The sequence below is a fragment of the Hippocampus comes genome, unplaced genomic scaffold (genome assembly GCF_001891065.2).
Source record: "Hippocampus comes isolate QL1 unplaced genomic scaffold, H_comes_QL1_v1.1 scaffold55, whole genome shotgun sequence".
Classification (NCBI taxonomy): Eukaryota; Metazoa; Chordata; class Actinopteri; order Syngnathiformes; family Syngnathidae; genus Hippocampus; species Hippocampus comes.
Window position 1 is genome coordinate 1,071,221 of NW_017806170.1, and position 21,892 is coordinate 1,093,112.

General features: G+C 44.1%; 2 protein-coding genes across 7 annotated transcripts in view; both read left to right on the forward strand.

The window, feature by feature from the left end:
* erfl1 (Ets2 repressor factor like 1) overlaps positions 1–13,282 on the forward strand; it is a 41,286-nt gene extending 28,004 nt beyond the window's left edge. Inside the window, exons 3-7 of the mRNA XM_019896022.1 lie at positions 3,823–3,896; positions 5,201–5,435; positions 7,654–7,831; positions 10,084–10,213; positions 12,025–13,282. Of these exons, the coding sequence (XP_019751581.1) occupies positions 3,836–3,896; positions 5,201–5,435; positions 7,654–7,831; positions 10,084–10,213; positions 12,025–12,737 (1,317 nt within the window). The 5' untranslated portion in view covers positions 3,823–3,835 and the 3' untranslated portion in view covers positions 12,738–13,282. The remainder of the gene's footprint in view (positions 1–3,822; positions 3,897–5,200; positions 5,436–7,653; positions 7,832–10,083; positions 10,214–12,024) is intronic.
* Positions 13,283–15,008: 1,726 nt separating this feature from the next.
* Positions 15,009–21,892, forward strand: part of arhgef1 (Rho guanine nucleotide exchange factor (GEF) 1) — a 32,096-nt gene continuing 25,212 nt past the window's right edge. For 5 of the 6 annotated variants that reach the window (XM_019896093.1, XM_019896096.1, XM_019896097.1 and 2 more), the window contains exon 1: positions 15,009–15,114. The gene's annotated coding sequence lies outside the window, so the exon portion shown is untranslated. The remainder of the gene's footprint in view (positions 15,115–21,892) is intronic. The other variant, XM_019896095.1, reaches the window with a different exon arrangement.

Consider the following 21,892-nt stretch of genomic DNA (forward strand, 5'->3'; position numbering starts at 1 on the left):
CCCCCCACGGGGCGCAGTGGGGCGGAGAAGGCACGGAGCACCGTCCGACAGCCGAACAGGCAGGACGCCGCGACAGCACGACCGAGGACAACCGTGCGACGACCGACGGTCCAAAACCACAACGAATTGCGACAGGAGCTGAGGGTTTCTCCCATGACGAGAGTAAACCGTAAAAAAACCCGTAAAACAAACGCTAAAAAAGAATAATAGCGGGTGAGCAGCGGCAGCCAGACGCGGCAGCCAGACGCGCCAGCGTTCACTCAACCCGGAAGTGAAGCCTTGTACATTTCTGCTCGAGTCGAAAAAAATGATGTCAATTCAAAAGTTTCCAACAGTGTCAAATGCAGCGACCTTATTTGCCGCATAACTGTCTGTGGTTGTACTCTCGTGTGCTGCTTTTGGCCCACGGTGCTGCAGGTTCCCCAGTTAAGTGCATTGTCAACGTGTGATCCATCATCAGGGGGTTGGGAAAGGCCCCTTTTGTTTGGAGTATGGCGTCCTCTGCGCTGTTGCTTTTGTGCTCTTTCATCAGCCCGCCAATGTCTTTTTTTAGCAAAACAAAGTGCTCTCTGGCCGTATTGATTCAGTCACTATCGATGGGCTCTACGTCTTTATTTGTGTCGGCTACCTGAATACCTGCGTGTTTGTACCGCGCTGTATAACTTCCAAACGCTGTGTGTGTAACAACGAGTGCATGTAGGCGCCAGCATGCACGAGCAGCACTATTCCCTGGGCTGCTAGTTATAATGTTTCTGGGGGTGATGGGGGGAACTTGAAAGCCCTGCGCTGCCCAAATCAAAACTAACAAGGAAATGATGGAGGCGCCTTTATCTCCTCTCTGGCCCTGGGCGGGGAGCTGAGGGGATGGGGTGGGCGGAGGAGGAGGTGAGCGATGGAGGAGGGGGGGGGTCGTCTTGCTTCCTCTTTGATTTGTAAAAAATGCATTACCTCCGAAATCAAACAGAAAATTACTGCACCGAGGTGAAGCACACCGAGGGGGTGGTGTGAGAATTGGGGGGGGCGTGGCTCAGAGAGAGGCTCATGAGACACAAAATAGGTGGCGGCGACAAGGAAAAAGAAGGATTCACCTGGATGGCGACACGCAGAGGGAAACACGAAAAGCGTGATGCCGCAGTGATGACCCGCGGCACGCGGGGAGGGTCAAACGTATAAGCTCCGACCTCAAACGCACAGAATATCGTATTTTCGTTCGAGGCGGCGGCTTTCGGTTCCACGCTCGGGTTGGAGAGCAGTATTTGAACTGAGGGCCATACTTTTCACGGAGCTGAGCAAAAGGCTACAGTTTTGCAGTTTTGTAGCCGCCATGTGAAAAAGAAGAAAAATATCTGCAGGGCTGTACAGACTTGTTGTTGTTGTTGGAAAAAATGTGGGGGCGCTTTGCTCAGAATTAGTTACATCCAATTTTCCCGAATGAACACCTGAATTATCACTGAAGTATTGATACCAATTATAAAATGACACTTGATCCTTCTATCTGTCGTCTGTCTGTAAATGACACTTGATCCTTCTATCTGTCGTCTATCTGTCTATCTACGTCTATCGCTTGGTGGCTAGAGAGCTACTGCATTTCTTTCTCTAGCAGCTAGCTAGCTAGCCCGCTAGCTAGATATCCAGGTAGCTAGCTACTGTATGTATCTATCTGACAAACATGAAAACCCAGATCACGCATTATTGCTGTGATGGTGGTGGACTCCATGCTACACAAAAAATAATCAGTTCTCCATTTCAAATTTAAATATCTAAATTTGATCACATTTTTGACTTAATTACAAAAAGTGACAAAGTGTCAGGGCATTCATTTTTGTCTTTACAAATATAAACATGACCTTAAGAAGTCACAAAGTTCTTAGTGTGCTTTTGTTTGAGTCACTGAACTAATATTTTGTCACAAAAATATAGTTAGATCACCATGAACAAGTATCAGGCAGGTCTGCCGCACAGTTTAGAGATTCTGGGTTCAAATTGGTTCAAGCCTTCTTCCTGTGTGAAGTTTGCTTGACCTACCTGTGTTTTCTCAGGGTAACCCAGCTTACCACAAATGTATTATATGTTTGTGGAAGACTCTAAATTATCCATTGATTTTTGTTTTGTCTACATGTGCTCTGAAATTGATGGATGGTGATGATGGTTCCCATTTTTGAGAACCATCTTGGAGTTTTGGTTTTTTTTTTTTTTTTTTTTTTAGAATATGCCACGAGCCTCTAAAAAAACAGCTTTAGACCTGCCAATAGCCCCCAGCCTGGACTTTGAACATGCATTGTGTACAGGTTGACTCATTGTGTGACAGTGCAATGGGAGAGGGAGCAAAAATAAAGAATGATAAGATGAATGGTTGAAAAGAACCAAGAAGACCAGAGATGTTAAGACAGAAAGGAGCAGCGTGAAAACACCACACATAAAGTGAGCGAGAGTGTTGCTACCATCCAAAGGCCACGAGCCGGTCGAGAGAGGGAGTCTTTCTCGAAAGAGAGAGAGAGAGAGAGAGAGAGAGAGAGAGAGAGAGAGAGAGAGAGAGAGAGAGAGAGAGAGAGAGTGCCTGGAGTTAGCAATAATAATTTATACAAACACACCTTAATAATTCACGTTCTATTTCAATGCTGGAGGGAAAAATCCCAAATTCACAGAGCATAATTAAATAGAGGCAGAAGAAGAAGCGTAAAGGCAGCAATGCAGAGGGCAGCATTAAAGATGGCAAAGAAGAAGCAGCAGCACAGCAGTCGAAGCGGCGGCGAACGGGCGAGGGCATTTTTTCGTCTTCATGTGATCTTTTGTAAAGCAACGCCGATGAAAAGTCGCCGTGTGTCGACCGCACCGCCAGCCCAAATCCTCTCCTGCTCGCAACATCATTAGCGTTATGATTAGCATTTCACTGATTTACATGCCGCTAACACCCCCTACCTCGTTTAGACCTGCTGGCACGTTAAAATAATTTTTTTTTTAAAGATGCAATGCAACTAATTGGAATGCAACAGTTACTTTTGAGTCTGCTCCCACCGGAATTTTCTCGCAACAAAAACAAATGCCCTGTTCTCAGAAGAAAACGCACATTTTAGGGCTGCTTGAAAACGTATTAACAATTAACCCTATTTGCTTGAAAGGATTACAAATTAAAACTTTGAATACATCCATCCATCCATTTTCTGATCCGCCTGATCCTGGATTTCCAACTAAATTTGATGCGGGCTTTAGTTAACACTTTAATAAAACCATTTTTTTGTCACTATGTAGACATAGTTGAGTCGTAAATGATGACGTTAAAGTATTTGCTTGCAATTTTGAGATGCATTTGCTTCCAGTGTTTCAAGCTACTTTGCATTTCTTCCCTGCCACGTTTTTGTGGGTACAACAAAAAAACTTCTCCTGCACTCCAAAAATTCCTCTCGGCGTATCGAACATGATGCAGTGAATGTAGTACGTGTCGAATGAACAAAACGCTTCACACTTGTTGCGTATAACGCGGCCCTACTTGACGCAAGAATACTGGAAAATTCCGCCTGATTAAATCGAATGAAACTTTAACGTGCTCTTCAAGTGAACCGCTGCTGCTTATGGATGCGGGCGTGAATGTCCAACGCATTGCATCACGCTCGGCCTCAGGTGGATGCATGGGATCACATCCATCAATCGCTCCATCGCTATACGAAACATAACCTTGCCGCGTTACGCATCAATACCAACCATGTTTCAGAATCGGCATCGCGCAGCAAGTTTGTGTTCAATCCCCTCGGCGACCTCCAAATAAAATGTGCTCGTAGTTCACAGCTTGCGGACTGATGAATATTTTTCATGTTTGTTTGTCAGGTGTTGCAGAGGCATGGACTGTAACTGCGTCAGTGATCTGCTGCTGCCCCCGGTGCCCGCACTTTGGACGCCAGGTTGGTAACTCCTAACGCTTATCTTTCTCCCTTGAAATTAAGATAAAAACAATTTATCTGTTCCAGCCCCCCCACCAAAAAAAAAAAATATTTGTCAGAAGGGAACAAAGTTTTTAGCATCTCACGTCTTTCAGTTCAGTCGGGCTGTTGTCAAACTAGGAGCTAAATGTGCTACTGAGTCACTGTCAACTACCGTATTGGCCCGAATATAAGACGGGTTTTTTTGCATTGAAATAAGACTGAAAAAGTGGGGGTCGTCTTATATTCGGGGTCTAGATATTATACCCATTCACGACGCTAGATGGCGCCAGATATCATTGAAACGAATGCTGAACTTGACTCCCCAGGCCAAAGTCACGAAGAATAAAAATAGCGGTAGCACGAAGAAGAAAAATAAAAAATAGCGGTAAGAAAGAAAAGAGAAGAAAACAACAGAAGAGATAACAGAAAATAGAGAAACAATCTGGAGAAAAGTGGGTCGAAGATCGGCCAGGTTAACCGGCAGCTGAGGAGAAGTTATGATGTCATTTACATTTCAAAAATCAGAAGCCATTCATTTACGAATGTGATTGCACTTTAGTTTACATATTTAAATGTTCAGATGTTAAGATTTGAATGACGAAAAATAACATGCTTTTTCTCTCAAATATATTGTTATAATCATTTGTTTCAGATGTACTGTAATTATTTTCTGTATAAAAATTCATTTGGTGTTCAAAAAGTCTTTTTTCAAACTTGAGTCTTGAAAAAGAGGGCGTCGTCTTATAATCAGGGCCGTCTTATATTCGGGCCAATGCGGTAGTTTGGCATTTAAAGAACAATGACATGAATGAGGTGACACCAGTTACTCCGTGTTAAAAATACAATATTTCATTCCAACTACTGTATTTGCTTCCCGGGTCTGGGCAGGGTGTTGATCCATTGCATAGCCTGGGTGGAGGTCTGCCCCCTGGTCACGCTTTGTGTTGACTTTGATTGCGCGGCGAGTACCAACACTTGACTCCGTGTGTGTGTGTGATGTGCAAACAGGTACTTTTTAAGGCTCTTGTGTGCGTGTGCGCGCACCGCAGCATCAATCAACTCTTTCCCAGAGAGTTGTCATCACGCACCTGAGCAATCTGTGCAGCCGAGAGGGCCCGAACGTAGCTCAGGGCACGCGCTGTTCTATTAAACACCTCATCCCTCACCTTCATCGCTCATCCAGACGGCGACCTCTTCGTCCCCGGCGGCCATGGACGGAATTAATGACAGGCCTCTCTCAAATCCTCCGCTTCCCCCAACCCGCTTCTCCCTCCTCTGCGCAGGGTTCGCTTTCCCGGACTGGGCCTACAAGCCGGAGTCGAGCCCGGGATCGCGGCAGATCCAGCTGTGGCACTTCATCCTGGAGCTGCTGCAGAAGGAGGAGTACCAGGGGGTGATCGCGTGGCAGGGCGACTACGGCGAGTTCGTCATCAAGGACCCCGACGAGGTGGCCCGACTGTGGGGGATCAGGAAGTGCAAACCGCACATGAACTACGACAAACTGAGCAGAGCACTAAGGTAGCGGATGAGATGCGCCGCGGTCACAACTGCCTCATGCCGGGTCCGCAAACAAGCACCGGGCCGCTCAATGGTTGGAAGACATGGAGACTGGAAGTCATGACTAGCAATTTTTAGACGCAAGCACCGACTACGATATGTTGGGGTAAATACATTTAGAAAATGCTTCAAAAGTATGCTTCGAACAAGTTCGGTTCATTCATTTTGGATGAAGCGCACGAGATGGGTAAAACTGGATGGTCGTACGATTTAGCAAATTTTTATCTCTTGCGCGTGCTTCGTGCTTCTGGGACGTTCACAGACCCTTCAAATGCCGAATATTCTCGCTTTGAGTCTGAAATCGACTTTATGTTTAGAAAAGACGTGTTGAAGTTTGTAACCTCTGCCCGGGGAACATCAATATTCCTCCATTGCAGCTTTTTATCGGCGGCCATCTTAATACAAAGTTGACAGAGGAGCTAGTCAGCAAACAAAGTCAATAAGGATTTCGCCGTAAAGTTTCTGGGACTTTTCAAACTTGTTTCATTTAAACACGTCTCGAGCAATGCGTGGTTATCACAAATGACTTGTGCGCTCCCCCTCCCCTTTCCTTCCTCGTGCTTTTCCTTGGTTTCTTCTTAATGGAGGTTGTCGCGGGAGTCTAATTGTTATGAATTGGCTGGGGCCACAATTAGCCTTCTTGATTAGCCTCACTTAATTGCTCAATTAAGGGCCACTGCGCCATTGGCCACGCCAAGCAAGACCCAAGACGGCGTGTTTGGGGCGCTGATACATACGCGCTGCTCGAAGTGGGTTGATGTCGGGCATAATGAGGCGTTGAAACATTCAGCTGACTTTATGGGTACTTTCAAACAAAGGACGGCCCGCATTCCGCTAAAATGAACAAAGAAATTTGTGGTTTTTGGTTTTTCACACCTCCCCCCTCACCCCCGCCCGAGTGTTCCATTCTTCCACCTGAGCCAGGTGGCATGAGCACACGCCTCAGTGGTGGCACAGGAAGCTGACATGCCCACTGGGGTCGTTACCATGGAAATCCCCAATTTGGGCACACACGTACACACACACACACACACACACACACACACACACACACACACACACACACACACACACACACACACACACACACTTTGTTTCCATACTCTCTGAGTGACATGATGTCACTAGTCGGTGTTCATTTTCAGTCGTGTCAGTTACCCATTGCTCCAAAAATGTGCCCATTTTTACATAACGACAAATCTAACGTGTGACTTTTTCCTGACTAGCAATTAGACGAGTTACTTTTACTATGCAGAACGTGTTCACTTCTACTTAGAGGTGAAGCTCTTATTTTGAAGATGATACCTGATTTCAAACACCATCGTGCTTACTTAAGAAAGTCAACAAATACGCATACATTAAGGCAGGTGTATGAAAGGGAAACTGGTATTTACAGCTTGAGCAGAGCGAGGCATCGTGGGAGTCATCGTTTTATCTATCGTGACAGGATTCACCGGAAAACAAATAAATAAATAAAAAGCTCAATGATGTCATGTTTCGGTTTGTGACCAACAGGTGGCACTGTAGGGCTCTCCCTGCAGCTGCACACCTGTTGGTCGTTATGTAATTAGCTGTATAAAAGGACTCCCACCCGACCACTCATGGTCGGGTCATTGTTTGTTTGTTTGCTTGCATGCATGCATGCATGCATGTTTGTTTTGTTTGCTTGTCATGTTTGTTTCTGTCATGGATCTGTTATAGTTTTTTGAGCTTCAGTCACGGTTTTGTTTGATACTTTGGATTTGTTTTGTTGTTAGGACTTTGTTTAGGATTTCGTTTTTTCTGTGTTTATCAATACACTACCACCATCACACGCAACGTGACAAAAAGACCCTTGCCCCAACATGAACAGGAAGTCAGCCATGCTGGATACTCACGATACAAATGATACATTGCGAGTCTCTGATGTGAAGTGGAATTTTTCATGTTGCCATCTCGCCAGCTAATGGCGGAATCAAACTAAATAAGGCTCATGCGGTATTGAACGAAGGCATCCGGACACAAATGGATTAGAGGAGGGAGGAGACGTCTTAAAAGAAGTGGGAAATGAGCCGAGCGCCCACCCCGCAGCACAGTTTACTGATTCATTTCCGTAAAAATCCACCAAACCTTGACGCCGGCGTTGTTAAGCCTTCCCCTCCTTCATCCGCCTCATTCGATTACCTCTGCTGTGTTGCAGGTATTACTACAACAAGCGCATTTTGCACAAAACCAAAGGGAAGCGCTTCACTTACAAGTTTAACTTCAGCAAAGTGGTGCTGGTCAACTACCCCATCCTGGACATGGCCAACTCGCCCTTCTTTCTGGCCCAGAACCACTTCAACGCAGGCTCCGGCGCACCCGACTGCACACCGGAGGTACTCCAACATTTCACACTGGACCGCGTTTCAGCGCAGGTCATCAAATGTCATTTGCATGCTGTGTAGTTAGCATGAAACATAGCCGGGAAAGATCGGCAAAAGGAGACATGCTGTTTGTTTGGTTGTTTGTTTTTTTTTAATCAAGAAATTGATTAGATTCCAACAAAAATCTATTGCTGTCATGTGGTTTCGCTGTTGCAGCTAGCAGGGACCTGCTGGGCCTTTCCTGGATTTATGAAAATCTGTCAAAAAATAATAAGAATCTAGCCTTGACCCAAAAGCTGCCACACATTTTGAAGTGGTTGCGCTGTCTGATGAAAACACGACGGGGAACAAAATCACCTCATGACATGGTTAACATTGGTTGAAGTTTTGAATTTATTATACTCATAGGTGTCCTAATAGGAAATTCAGCAACTATTTTGCAATCTGTTCCAGTTCACCCAAAAATGTATTAGGGATGTATTGATATCCAAATGCATGATTTTATCGAGATAATGTGGGGAAGTAGGTGATATAAAAAAATCCCACGACACTGTATAAAATTCATGGTATTGTTAAAAAAAAGAAAAAAATCAGATTTGGGGCAGGGGGCACAATGTAGAATTTGTGTTTTTGTGCATAACAGCAGTGACAAGAAAAGTTGCCCGTTATTTTATTATCAATTTCTCTTCTTGGCTCAGCGGCGCAAAGAAACATGGTCAAGGTAGTCCACAATGCTGTTTTTGGATGATAGAACAACTCACACTTGTTCAGGTTATCAATGCATGATTAAAAAAAAAATAATTTGTGTGTGCGTGTGTGTGTGCATACGGGAAAGTTTCCGTGAGATCTGTCAAAAGTACAGTCTTGTCTGCGCCGTGCTTAAGGTCGAGAAAAGACGGCCTTAGGTCGTCCTTAACCTCCCCCCCAAACTGCCCCCGGGTCCCCCCAAAGACGACATGATCCCCTCTTCTCTCTCATCCCCCGTCTTTGGCGCGTCATCGATCTCAAATGAAAGCAGGGCCGTGTCAGATCAGATCAATGGCGCGCCTCGTTAAGCAAACGCTGATCTGCCGGCTCGGGGACGACGGTCTCGCCTTTCAAACTCGGGGTGACACGGGATATTGATCCGGGGAGAATGGGGACAAAAATCCCCCCTTTGTCGTGGCCATTCCCCGGATTCATCTGTTCCATTTGTTTCAGCTCGTCTCGTTGTCCCCGGTGTATTCCACAGCCTGCGTCCTGAGCGAGTGTCACCCCGTCAGATCTGGCTCGCGAGCAGCCCTCAATCGGAGCCGCGCTGTCCTCTCGCTTTCCTCCTCACTTATCCTTCGCAGCCTCAAACGTGTCCTCTCCTCCGCAGCCCCCCCCCCGATCCCGTGACAGCCCTTTGTATCCCCCGTCCTTGCCTCTGCTCCGTCGCCGTTTGCATCACGCTTGTCAACATATGACGAGGGTGAGGCCGTCTTAGTCCGAAGTGTGGGCTTATTTCTACTTCGGAGGGAATGACTTGACATTGCGGTCGATGTCCGAGAGCAGTGACGATTTCATTGTTGAACTTGCAGTGCATATAAAAAGTCTACACACCCCTGCTCAAATCATTTTGCGTTATATTTAATTAAAAAAAAAAAAAAGACGCAGATGAATCCTTTCATGTGGCCTCTAACCTGGACACCTCAAATGAAATCAAATGAAGTCTAAAGTAAAGATAAACAGCTGTGAAATTGTGGTTGCACAAGTGTGCACACCCTTTGATGATCGGAGGTGTTCAGTAAGAACCAACGACATTCAAACGCAAATGGCAGTCAGCACACAACTGACACCATTTAAAGTTCTGTGATGAGCCGCAAATAAAGTTCAGTTGTTCTAGGAGGCTTTCTTGGCTTTCTCGCAAAAGCCTAAAGTTGTTTTTTTTTTTCTTCAATTGAGTTGTCCTAGTTACAGGTCACATTGATGGTAGAAAATGTTTCGAAATGATTTATCTTGGTCTCAGTTTTTTGTTTTGCCACCAAAAAAAAAAAAAAAAAGGCATCTGATCGTTTGTTTTCCCCACGTGGAATTCTGATGTTGTTCAAGGTATATTCAGACTCATAACTCATTCAGAATCATCTTTATTGGCCAAGTATGTAAAACACTCAAGGAATTTGTCTCTGAAATGTGTCTTCCTCCTAAGTTTTCAGTGATCTGGATTTTGCGACGTTTCAGCTTTTTTTTCTTTACTCGTAGCCGAAGTTCTCATTCCATTGTGTATGTTCCTCGCCATGTAGGCCATCCAGTCCCTGTTTCCTCGCTTGCCAGACGCGGGCCGAGCGTCCTCTCTGTTTGATCGGGGCAGTGCGGCGCCGGGGGTGGACGGAGACAAGCTGCGACTGGACACGTTTCCATTCCTCGGTTCAGGTGAGAACACTTGAGTGGCATGTGGGGATATTTAAAATTAAAAAAAAAAAAAGACACATTTTCTCCATCGGGATCCACCAGTGTGAAATTCATCACGTTGTTATGGAAGCGTGGAACTGCCAATGTCGAGTGAATAGTTTTGACTGGGCTATGTTGTCATTCAAACAAGTCTTGTGAAGTCTTTCGAACGTACTGGTCAACGTAACGGTAAATCATAGGCTAAATGCGAATAACATAGCATTTTTCCCCCCACAATGCTACCTGGTTTTGACTTGTGCATGCGCTGAAATGCGCACGATTGCGAAGGTGGAAGTCGGTACCCTGTAGCATTATGGGGGAAAAACGTTTGCTATGTTGATTTATTTTATTTTTTTCTGGCATGGCCGCAGTACGCTTTCATTGTCAGTAGCTCAATTGTTGTTCAAGGAAATAAGAACGATGGCAGCCTGCAGTCAAGACTGTGAGGTGCGATCCACTTAGCTCATGATTTGTGCATATCATTGCTAAACAAGTGGAAGGAGGGAAGGAAGGTGAGGTCACTCCACTGTCCGTGACCGATGCTGCTTAATGGCCTATAGACACACACACACACACACACACACACACACACACACACACACACACACACACACACACACACACACACACACAATGCAGAAAGCGAGGGAGCGAGGTACCGTGTAAACACGCACCAACTCGACCCCCTTCCTCCCCCTCCTCCTCCTCCTCTTCTTCTTCTTCATCCTCCACAGTTTGTCCTGGGGTGTTATTTCCTTCTCCCTCCCATGTGTCCCCGGTGTCCTAATCCCTTCCCAAGCAGGAAGGCCCTAATTGAGGGTGCAGGCTTCAGTTTGTGGCCTGTGGGCGCCCATTACTGTGTTTTCATAAGCAAGCGAGAGAGGCCCGTCTGACTGATTCAATATTCATGTGTCTGCCAGCTACACACGCACACGCACACACTTGAGCGCTGTCAAATTAGGCCCGCATAGTAAATAACGTGGCAGGCTGGCGGATTGAGGGGAAACCGAGGGGTGGGGGTGAGGGGGGGGGATGCAGCAGCGAGTTGCTCGGCAGTTGGAAGGAAGTCAGCTGCGCTGGGAGGTGAAGATGCTTTTGTTTGTTGGTCCCAGCGCTCCCACTCAGCCAAACACCAGCATCTTTCTCCTATTAAACCAATAAAAGAGGAAAGTATGATTTTAAATTACATGACTTTATTTTTTTTTTCAAAATACACAATTTTACTTTTTTTTTCCTCTCATAAGCATGACCAATACACTGGTACATTGACATACGAGTTTGATTCATTCCTAACTATGCTTGCTCAAAACACTCACATCCCAAATTATCTTTCCCCACTGAAACGAATGAAAATGCCATCAATCCGTGCCAGACCCCGAAAACACACACCAAAAAAACCTTTTTGTACCATGTTTTCAAATACAGGGTAATTACGGACCAGGCTGTCGTAAAAATCAGCATATAATTTACACTGATTAAACAAAAAGCGAGGATCTTCACATTTCCATATCACTCAGCTCACTGGAAAAGCAAAAGCTGTCATGTTCTGCGAATTAATTCGTAATTTGAAGGGAAAAAAAAAAAAAGACAAAATTTACTTTAAGGTGGCCCTGTTGCATTTAAGGTGGTCCTGTTTTATTTAAGGTGGAGCTGCCAAAACAAGCCCGTCCTGTTTGGAATTGTGAATGATGACGGAACATTCTTCCATGTAGTATTGTTTTTTCAAATACTTTTTTTGTCCTCCATTTTGTATGTGTGGACGCATTTAACTTTCATGTGGTCCTGTGCGCTAGGTGGCCCCTGCTACACCAAACCGCCATCCCTGCTGGGCGCGTACCCCCGCAGCCCACCCTTCGACTACCCGTGGGGCTTTAACCCCTACCTGCCGGGGGCCTTCTCCCTCAACAACTGTCCCAAACTTCCCCCCGGCTCCCTCTACCCCTCCCAGTTCTACCCCGGTCCCCTACCTAGCGGCCTCTCACAGCTGCCCCACCCCTTCTCCACCCTGTTGCCCCCAGGAGAGGCAACCACTGGTGGGGGTGGCACCAATGTGGCGGCAATATCGGCGGGGGGCCGAGCGGGCCCGCCCCCCTACCAGGGGGGCCTGTCGCTGGGCCGCACTGAGCTGGGCAACCCTCTCCTGGGCGGGGAGCGTGCCCAGGCCACGCCCCCAAGCCTGGGCCCGGGACGCCAGAGCCCCACGGAGAGGCGGGGCAGCATCAAAAGGGACGCCGAGTCGGACTCGGACCTGGAGATTACCGACCTGAGTGACTGCAGCTCGGACAATGAGCAGGATTTCACCGTGGCCAAGGACGCTGCGGTGGGGGGGAAGAAGTCAGAGGTGGGGGCAGCGGTGGCCTTACCCCTGCCGCCCATCTCCTCCCTGCCGCCGCCCATGTCTGCCCACCCTCTCAAGGGCCTGATGCCCCTCACGCCGCCACCGCTGCCCGCCATCATGCATGAGCGCCACAGGGAGAGAGAGACCCTCAAAATGATCCACAGCTAATACTTCTTCTTCTGCCTGTTGTTCAGCTGCTCTGCTTTTTTTCCCCTTTTGTCCAAGTCTTCAACATCAGATGTTTCGTCAAAACTTTTTACAGCGTAACATTTACTTCCCATGGCCATTTGAATCTTCAAATCTACATGAATGGCCTCCACTTGTGTTTCCTGCGTTCGAAACAACGTTCACAAAGTCACGGGCCAATACTGCCACCTGGTGGAGTATTCGGTGTGTGTCTCTTTGATTGTCCTGTGCTTGAAATGGTTGCTCCTCATTTTACCTCATTTCAAGTTGTGTGAAAACATTTTGTTTCTGAATTTAATTTAAGCTACATTTCTAGAGTTGTGGGAAATCGTGTAGTTCTTTCGTCTTAAATTTGTCTTCAATTTAATGTGTGCCACGTTTCTAATGCTTGACAAAATGTTTTTGTCCTGCTTTCTAGTGTGTCGACATTTATTTAAATTGACTTTAAGCCACTAGTGTGAAATTGCTTTCCTGTATTTAATTGTCAGACTTTATTTGGGTAGAATTTTTTTAACCACATTTCCAATGCTGTGAAAATACATTTTCCTTGTAATTTATTTAATTATGTATTGTTTCATTAATTTCAATTCCATTTGATTCAAATCACATTTACGGTGGAATCAAAAATGTATTTTGTCTTATATATTCAAATTGGTCAATTTATTTTCATTTCAATTCACTTAAACCACATGACAAGGGGTGTTAAAAAATATCTTGTCTATTTTGTTCATTTGTCATGAGAACCACTTTACACGTGATGTGAAAACATTTTTTTGTCTTGTATTTTGCATCTTAATTTATTTCAATATAATTTCAACCTAATTTCTAATGATGTCTTTTGTTTTGCCTCAAATTGTTTTATTGGAAGTTACACAGTACTTTATTTATATTCTTGCACATTCTCGGAGATGAAAAAAGGGAAGAAAAGAAGATCAGATTTTAAATTTGTATAAATGCGTGTGTGTGCGCGTATGTTTGTGTATATATTTTAATATGTTGTATATTTAATGATGAGCACCTATGGGGAGAGCTAGCTGTATCGTGGTGATTTTATTCCATATTTAATTCAATATTTCGGGGGGATAAAGTTACAAGCTTATGTGTATCCAAAGTTTCAATAATTCATAAGCAGATGTTTTTCTATGATGAGCTTATCGGGATCCTGTCCAAGTTTTTAATTGTGCCCTATGGTCTATTTATTTATTTATTTTTTAATGTCCACCCCGCAAATCCTTGCTTGTAGATTTATTTTTATATTAGCATCCATCTAGTGTAACACAGACTTTTTTCTTTTGCTTTAATTTTAATTTAATTGAATTGCATTCCCTGAAATAATAATTGAAAAAAACATTATGAGCCACAATGTACCTTCTACTGTAAAGTTCCAACTGTGACACATAAGCAGCTGTAAATACAGTTTCATGTGTGTGCGTGTGTGTATGCATCTCAAATGTTTTGTTTTACTGTAAAGAGGTCATATGGGGGGGGGTAAAAAAAGATGAATATCTTGAGAAGCAATAAACTTAATTATTTGGGATATTGGACGTTAGTTGGCACTTTCTTGGTTTTATTGCTATCTAGCTATCTATCTTGTTCTGTTTTTTTGCGACCATGCCGTTATTGATGCGCCAGGCGGCGCCAGACGCCCTTAAGACAAAAGCTTTGAAAAGTGCGGTTCGTTTTGAAGTCTTTGCTTGGTCAACGTCTAAAAATAAATCTACTCATAGCGTCATTAGTAGACGTTCCCGTGCCAAAGGATGGCATAATGGGCGTGATTACGGTAAATAACTGTTTTTAACGGTCAAACAGAGATATGAATGTCATTTTAGAGTAGGACATTTAGCCCCACGGCCAAGTTAATTTAACGGGGGAAGTTTGTTAACCCGACGAGACACTTTGATTAAAACAATTACAATTTTGCAAGCAATAAAACACCGGATAGAGTATGTCGTGAATAGCGTGATATTTTGCGTTTTAAAATGTCAAATTAAAAAAATAAATGCAGTCAATCCTTTTAACGTGTACACTGTACAGTACAAGGGGGACGATTTAATGTGTAACACAATGCAAAGTGACTCTTTCCACCGACTGTTTTTAAAATAAAACTTTTATGTCAAAATCATTGCAGTCATTATTGGGTACTAAATAAATACAATCTTGACATTTAAATAAAATGTATTGACATTTTAGTGAGTGACTAAATTCTCGTGTACTTCCGCGTACTGTTTTTCCCCCTCCTCCCCTCAACCCCCACCCCACCTTTGCTCACTTCACTTCATTTGATGACACAACGACAACTTTTTTCCCGACACAAAACACGGTTCAGGCGCTCGGACGGACGTTTTCTCCCTCTTTGCGGGTGAGTAACGCTTTTAAACATGACCACCGGTGAGTTGCTTGTGGAACATTTTAAAAAAGTGCCGAAAAAGGTTGACCGCGAAGGTGTTTTCAGTTTTTTTTTGTTTTGTTATGTTTTTGGACGCTGACAAATCCTCCAGCACAGTAACGCTGCCCCGACCGGGGCTGCCGTCGGACTACACGTTCTCCTATTGTGTTTTAAATATAAAAATAAATACACACCGGTGCGTTTTAATGACGCTTTTCAAGGCACTTGCCACAAAATGTTGTGATTGTCAGACGTGAGAACTAGTATGAGGCGGCGTTTGTGTGTTCTAGTGGAGTTGATGTTCAGATCAAACGAGGTGTTGCGTTGACGCGTCAGAAAAATAATCCGATTTCACAGAGTTGGTGGAATTATTGAGTGACAATTTGAGAAATGCTTTTGTTGATCGAGTCTTTGTGTTGTTAATGTCCTGTGACAGGCCAACAGTAGGCCTGCCCCACAGCGGCATATGACAAAGGGTGGAAAACCTGCAACCAGTGGGCCATACGCAGACTGGCGAGAGCATTTTACGTGGCCCGGCAAGTTCATTTTAAAAGCCCCCAAAACATGAAAAGGATAAGTCAGTCACACTGTCTGCGGGCACCAGTTACTCCACCAAATGCGTATCCCGTGGGCCTTTTCTAAAAAAGTAACTTAACATTGATGATACATTGAGATTTTCTAGGAATGTTGTAAAAGGGATTCTTTGAAAATGGTAACACTGGCGGAGATCCATACAAATTGACATTTATTTTTTGTTTTCCTAATTATTGGAAGAATTCACCAACATGAAAAAAAATCCACATGATTTATTCATTAACATAATAAATACATGATTAAATATATCTAATGCGTTTTATAAAATAAAATATTTTTGACTTTTTTTAACAACCTGTTTACCATGCAATTCTAAAAAAAAACAAAAACAAAAAAAAACTTAAAAGGAACTTTTAAAGGAAAAGTCTAAAACTTTGAACTTTGAACAAATTCTCATGCTGTATAACAAACGTTTGCTCATCATTTACATACCAAACCAAAAACAAAATGGCTGCCCTGCATAGCCTCGTTAAAGATGCAGACGAGATCAATAATGAGTGTCTGCATAGTATTGATTACTTCTTTTTTTGCGTGTGTGTGTGTGTGTGTGTGTGTGTGTGTGTGTGTGTGTGTGTGTGTCCTCTCAGGAAACAGCAGTGAACGCATAATTTGCTTCAATAAGCACAGATAGTCAGTTAATCATTGAGCATTTTGGTGGTTTTTGCTTGCCTGTGATGCAGCTGCAGTTGATGGAGACTGTACCAACTTCCTGTCAGAGCGTAAAGGTGGAGGAAGGGGGAATTGGTGGCACCGCCCACTGGCTGAACAAGTGCAGGCTTGTGTGCAGCCCAAAGGCCACCTTCTCTTCCTTTTAAAGGAAGGTTGCCTGTTTCGTCGCACTTCGCTTCCTCCGTGGCGTCGTAAAACGGCCGTTAGGATAAACAGCGGACGGGTCATGGTCACTACACCCGAGTTGGGGTTTAATTCATTATCTCACAATATCCATTAACAACCACACGCAAAGATGTACATTATAAAAGGGACATATAGCCATTGCTTTTTGGAGGCCTAAAAAGCAGGACTGATGAGGATTTAACATTCAATAATCTTCAGCAAAAATTAGGCTGAGCCTGAAAGAATTCCTGAAAGACACGTTTTCAGAAATCAACAGAAACTCCCGATTTACTTCTTGTTTGCTTGGTGGGTGAAAATGAGCTTGGTGGTTTTTTAGATCACTTGTGTCCAAGATGAGCGGTCTGCACGAACAACTTCTTCGATTTCATCCGCATTGCGTTCATAGCGAGGATCTTCACATTTCCATATCACTCAGCTCACTGGAAAAGCAAGAAAATGGAAAGAGTTATACCCCGTCTGTCGTGGAGAGTCTTGCGGCAGCCGGTTAGGGAGAGCTGAAGCGAGACGCCCAGCAAGCGAGCGAGAATGAAGTCATTCATGGGACGCCTGGAAAAAGTCCCACTCGCTGGGTGGATGTTGAAAGCTTGCACTCGGGTCTTTAAAAAAAACATAGTCATGCCTTAGGAAAGTTATCTTAGCTAAAAGCTAGCAAGCAACGCAAAATGCCATCAACATGCTAACAGCTAGCATCGACAGTTGGGGTTTTAGAAGTCATATACTTTGTATCTAGTATACTTTTGGGCATATATTCTTCATCCTCTACAAATGACTACTATCACGGCATATTATTGAGTTGCGAAGAGTAGGAAAAAAAAGCATTATTTGTGTCTGTCTTCATGCCAATGATTAAATCGGCCAGTTGATTAATGAGACTTTTTTGTGTGTCTTTAGCATGACTGTTGGGTACCCCAAACAAAAAGACTGCTTTGATCCGGATCACTTGTTATGTACAGTAGACTGACCTGGGCCATAAGAGAGAAGGCCATTCATCAGAATATGCACTCGCAGTACCCCCCTCCCCCAACGCAACTTTCCTCGAAATTGGTGTGAGGTTAGCTGCGCCTTGTTGTCTCCTTGCTAGCAAAAACCGCTTCCAATGTTCTACATGGAGGCTATATCAAAGCAAATGAAATCCAGACACACACAGCAGACTTATAAATAAACGACTCAGTGTCCCATAGTGGCCTGTGTGTGTTTGGCCTCGGCAATTAGCCGTCTGCGTGCGCGCACACACACACACACACACACACCCGCAATTAGCCGTCTGCGTGCGCGCACATGTGTGCGCGCGCACACACACACACACACACACACACACACACACACACACACGGAAGCAGTTAGCACTAGGGAAGTGCCAATCCATGCCAGTCGATAGCTCCTGGCCTATCAAATGTTTCCATGGTGTCGGTGACCTCCATATTGAGAGGGGACTAGGTGGGCAGTGCGGTGAGGGTCGATGATGAAGGAGTTGCGAAAGAGTGAAACGTTCTCTGGATGGAATAAGAAGAACATTTAATGGTCACCTGAGTCGTAGAAAAGCGTCAGTGATAATGCAGCCGAGTGACATCGAAAGAGAAGTGGCAAGCCGTTGTCTGGTTTTGGCCGCTATGTAACGCTATTGAAATGACATTAAGTGGCCCTGGTCTGCCTGCCGTGGGGGTTATGAGGTACACAAGGGCTTGCTTTCTGGGTTGTTGTTTGTTTTTTGCACTGAAAGTCTTTTCACAATACAGTCGTGCCTTTCGACGTAAATCCTTAATTTCTGATCTCAAATCGTTTTTTCCCCATTGAAATGAATGGAAATGCCCTTTATCTGTTCCAGCCTCCCAAACACCAAAAATGTGCAATGTTTTCTTTGAATCAGAAAAATAGCACTCAATAATATATCTTCGAAAAACTGTTATGACATCATTAATTAAATAGATTGAAATTAATTGCCACATTGCAGCGAGACTTGTCCTGCCTGGAACTCCAGTGGCATTCAAATTAATGGCTCTCAGCTCATCAGTGCAGCACTTATATTAATATTTCTATGCAAAGGATAAAGAATATGTTTAAAAAGTTTTCCCGCAAAAATATACAATCTCTGTTCCCAAAAATATTTTTTTCAGGGCTGTCACTGTGTGTGTGTGTGTGTGTGTGTGTGTACCAAAGACAGGTGGGATAGGCTCCAACACGACCCGGGACCCTTGTGGGCATAAGCGGATAGGAAAAAATGTATGTGTGTGTGTGTGTGTGTGTGTGTGTGTATGTGTGTATGTGTGTATGTGTGTGTGTGTGTGTGTGTGTGTGTGTGTGTGTGTGTGTGTGTGTGATAGGATAGGTCCTTTTGTCTTGAAACTATATCTGAAAAATGGCTGCTCATTTTTAATTGTAATTTCCCTCTCTATTGACATCGATTGGACTGCGCAGGCATCTCTAATGTAGTGCCCTGCTAGCACCGCAGCGGCCGTGTGGCCAGTGCTTTGTTTTTAGCCGGCTGTCAGAGTGGCGGTGAGATTGCTGGGATAACTTTGCCCTTTGTATGCGGCACACACGTGGACAGACGGGCGGACGTTGGCTGGCGTTTGTTGAGAGAGTTTGGGTCGGGAGTGGGGGGGTATCCAGAAGCGGGTTATTCCTGCCCCGAAGGTGTCTGCCTGTCTGCTTGCTGGCGCAAGTGATATTACAAGCTGCACAAGAAAATGACTGTTCGAGTTTTAGTGGGCATTTGTGAATTTTGCAGCCAGTGTTGCAAAATTGGTTACTTTGCCGCAGATTTTTGCAGCCTGGTTGGAAGCTCTTAACTAGCCAGCAGAGATAAAAATGGATGATTATTTATAGCGTAGACAGTCAAGTAAATTTATTGTTCTGTGGCCTTAGCCGAAAACAATCATCTCGATCCGGTACAGTGGTGCCTTGGGATAGAAGTGACCCTTTTTTTTAACTGTATGATGCTAGTAAGCTCCAATCACTTCCAAATAAGCAGCACAAAGGCAAATATTGAAAAATTCTTTTGAAAAAGAGTCTTCAAGATGTTTAATGTCAAGCACAGTTGAAGTTTACTGTCAAACTTAACAGAGCTTGGCCTGAGGTATGTCCGCTTCGCATCATGCTAACAACTAATCCAAAGCACCATTGACATGCTAACGGTTAGCATCGATACTAGCGGTTTGAGAAGCAACAGATATTTGAACACAAGCGATGAAGCAACGCATGAAGAGAGTGTTTGCAGTACTCACAAGGCATGTATTCTTTATCCTCTACTGAAATGATGAATGACATCTTAGTCACTGACAAGTGGAGAAGATTAAGTTCTCTTCTTCTTTAGTATTATGCTCCCTCCTGATGTGTGAGGTGGGCAAACCAGATGGACCAGTGCATTTTTTTTTTTTTCTCAAATGTACTTTTTTTCCCCTCCAAAATAGTGCCTTTTCACTTTTAGTACTTATGACATTTTTTTTTCTCAAAAATATCTTTTTTTTCAACGTTTTTACTTTTTTAAAAAAAATATATTTTAATAATTATATTTTTAAAAATCTACCTTTTTCTCTCAAACACCCAAATGATCCACTTACTCGCGGAAAAAGAACGCTGCCACAGAACTTGGTCGAAAGACGAGAGCCTGGCTGCTGCTGCCGCTGCTTCAGTGTTCAGTGAGCCGGAGCAGAAGCGTCGCAGCACACGAGACAGGAAACAGCTGCACTTGTGAAAGATGTTTTGTGTTGCCCCTCACATTTTCCAACTCTGCGTGAGCGTGGTACTTTCAAATTGCCCGTCAGTTGGCTGTATGCTCCTTTGTTCCCAGCCAGTCACAGCCTTTACATTTCTGTTTCATGCGTTCAATCATGCAACATCAAACGGTCAAGCTCCAATGTCGTTCAGTCGAGTGAACACCTCGGCCAAGTCCCAATTGTTGGATCGTTTTATTTATTGGGTTGCCAGCAAAGTTTGACACTTGTCTAAACATAGTATTCTGATTCTAGATATTGCATTTGTGGAATGAATTCAGTCGCAAAATCCACCCGATTTCATCCATCTGAGGGGGCAGCCATTTTGCCACTTGCCGTCGACTGAAAATGATATCACAGTGGCTCAGGGGCACAGCTTGTCACATGACTAAACCCAGAACATGGAGGTGCTGTGGCATTCGTTACCCGAGCGTTAAATGCTGCCCATTGTCAAGTGAGTTGAGGTCACCTCGTACCTTAAGTATGTGCTTGTAAGTCAAAAAAAAAAAAAAATCTGAACCATGGCTCGCATCTCAAGGCACCACTGTACCTGACATGTAGTGAGTCCGTAAAACATGCCGGATGCTCTTATGTAATCGTGGCTGTGTGATGGCATGCTGAACAGAAAGACATTAACAGGCGCGCGCGCGCGCGCGCGCGCACACACACACACACACACACACACACACACACACACACAAAGAGGCAGCAGTGTTTTCACCGAGGTGTTAGCTTACGTCACCTTTGCCAGCTGCATCCAAAAAGCATTTGTCCCCCGGTGGAAGTGTTTAGTGTGTTTGTAAAGAGAGAACATTGTTCACGGTCACTTACACCCCCCCCCCCAAAAAAAATACTTTCAGGTGATTCTTTTTCCGCCGTGTTTTTTTCCCCGCACTTGACCTTCTCCGCCTTGTTATTTTTTGCCTCCTCTCTTATTTGTGTCCTCCCTGGTCTGCGATGCCCCCCACCCTCGCTTTTTACTCCCTCTCTCTCACTCTGTGTTTAGTCTATGGGCTGGGGGTAGGGTGTGCGTGGCGTTCTGTCCTAAAAGCTGTAAAAAAAAAAGCCGCTTAAGGTCCTGAAAGGCAGTAAAAAAAACAAGAGAACATGGTTATACAGCAGTGGTTCTCAATTATTTTCAGTTAAAATATTCTCATAATAATGTTATACTCTCCAACGTGACTCTTAATCGTGTCATTTGTCTACACAATTATTAAGTACACCTCTGAATAACATTATATCTTTTATAACATTAAATAAAACAAACAAAAAATCTAAATCTGCTGAATAACCTTTTTTAATAATCCCTGTGCCACCGCCACCTACGTGTCTGGGTGTGCAATTATATTACTTTATACATATTTAATGCAATAATGAAAGGAAATATGAATGCAATTACAATATCTATTCTTAATCATTCATTATTCATTAATATGATATTTTTCCCCTTTTAGTGCAAATGAATATCGACTCAATATCAGTTATCAGTCTTTTTGTCTAATAATAAGATTGGTATCGGCCCTGAAAAAAAAGAACAATATAAAAGTCTGTCTCTCCTAAGAATTTCAGTGGGCCTTGCATCCTTTGGT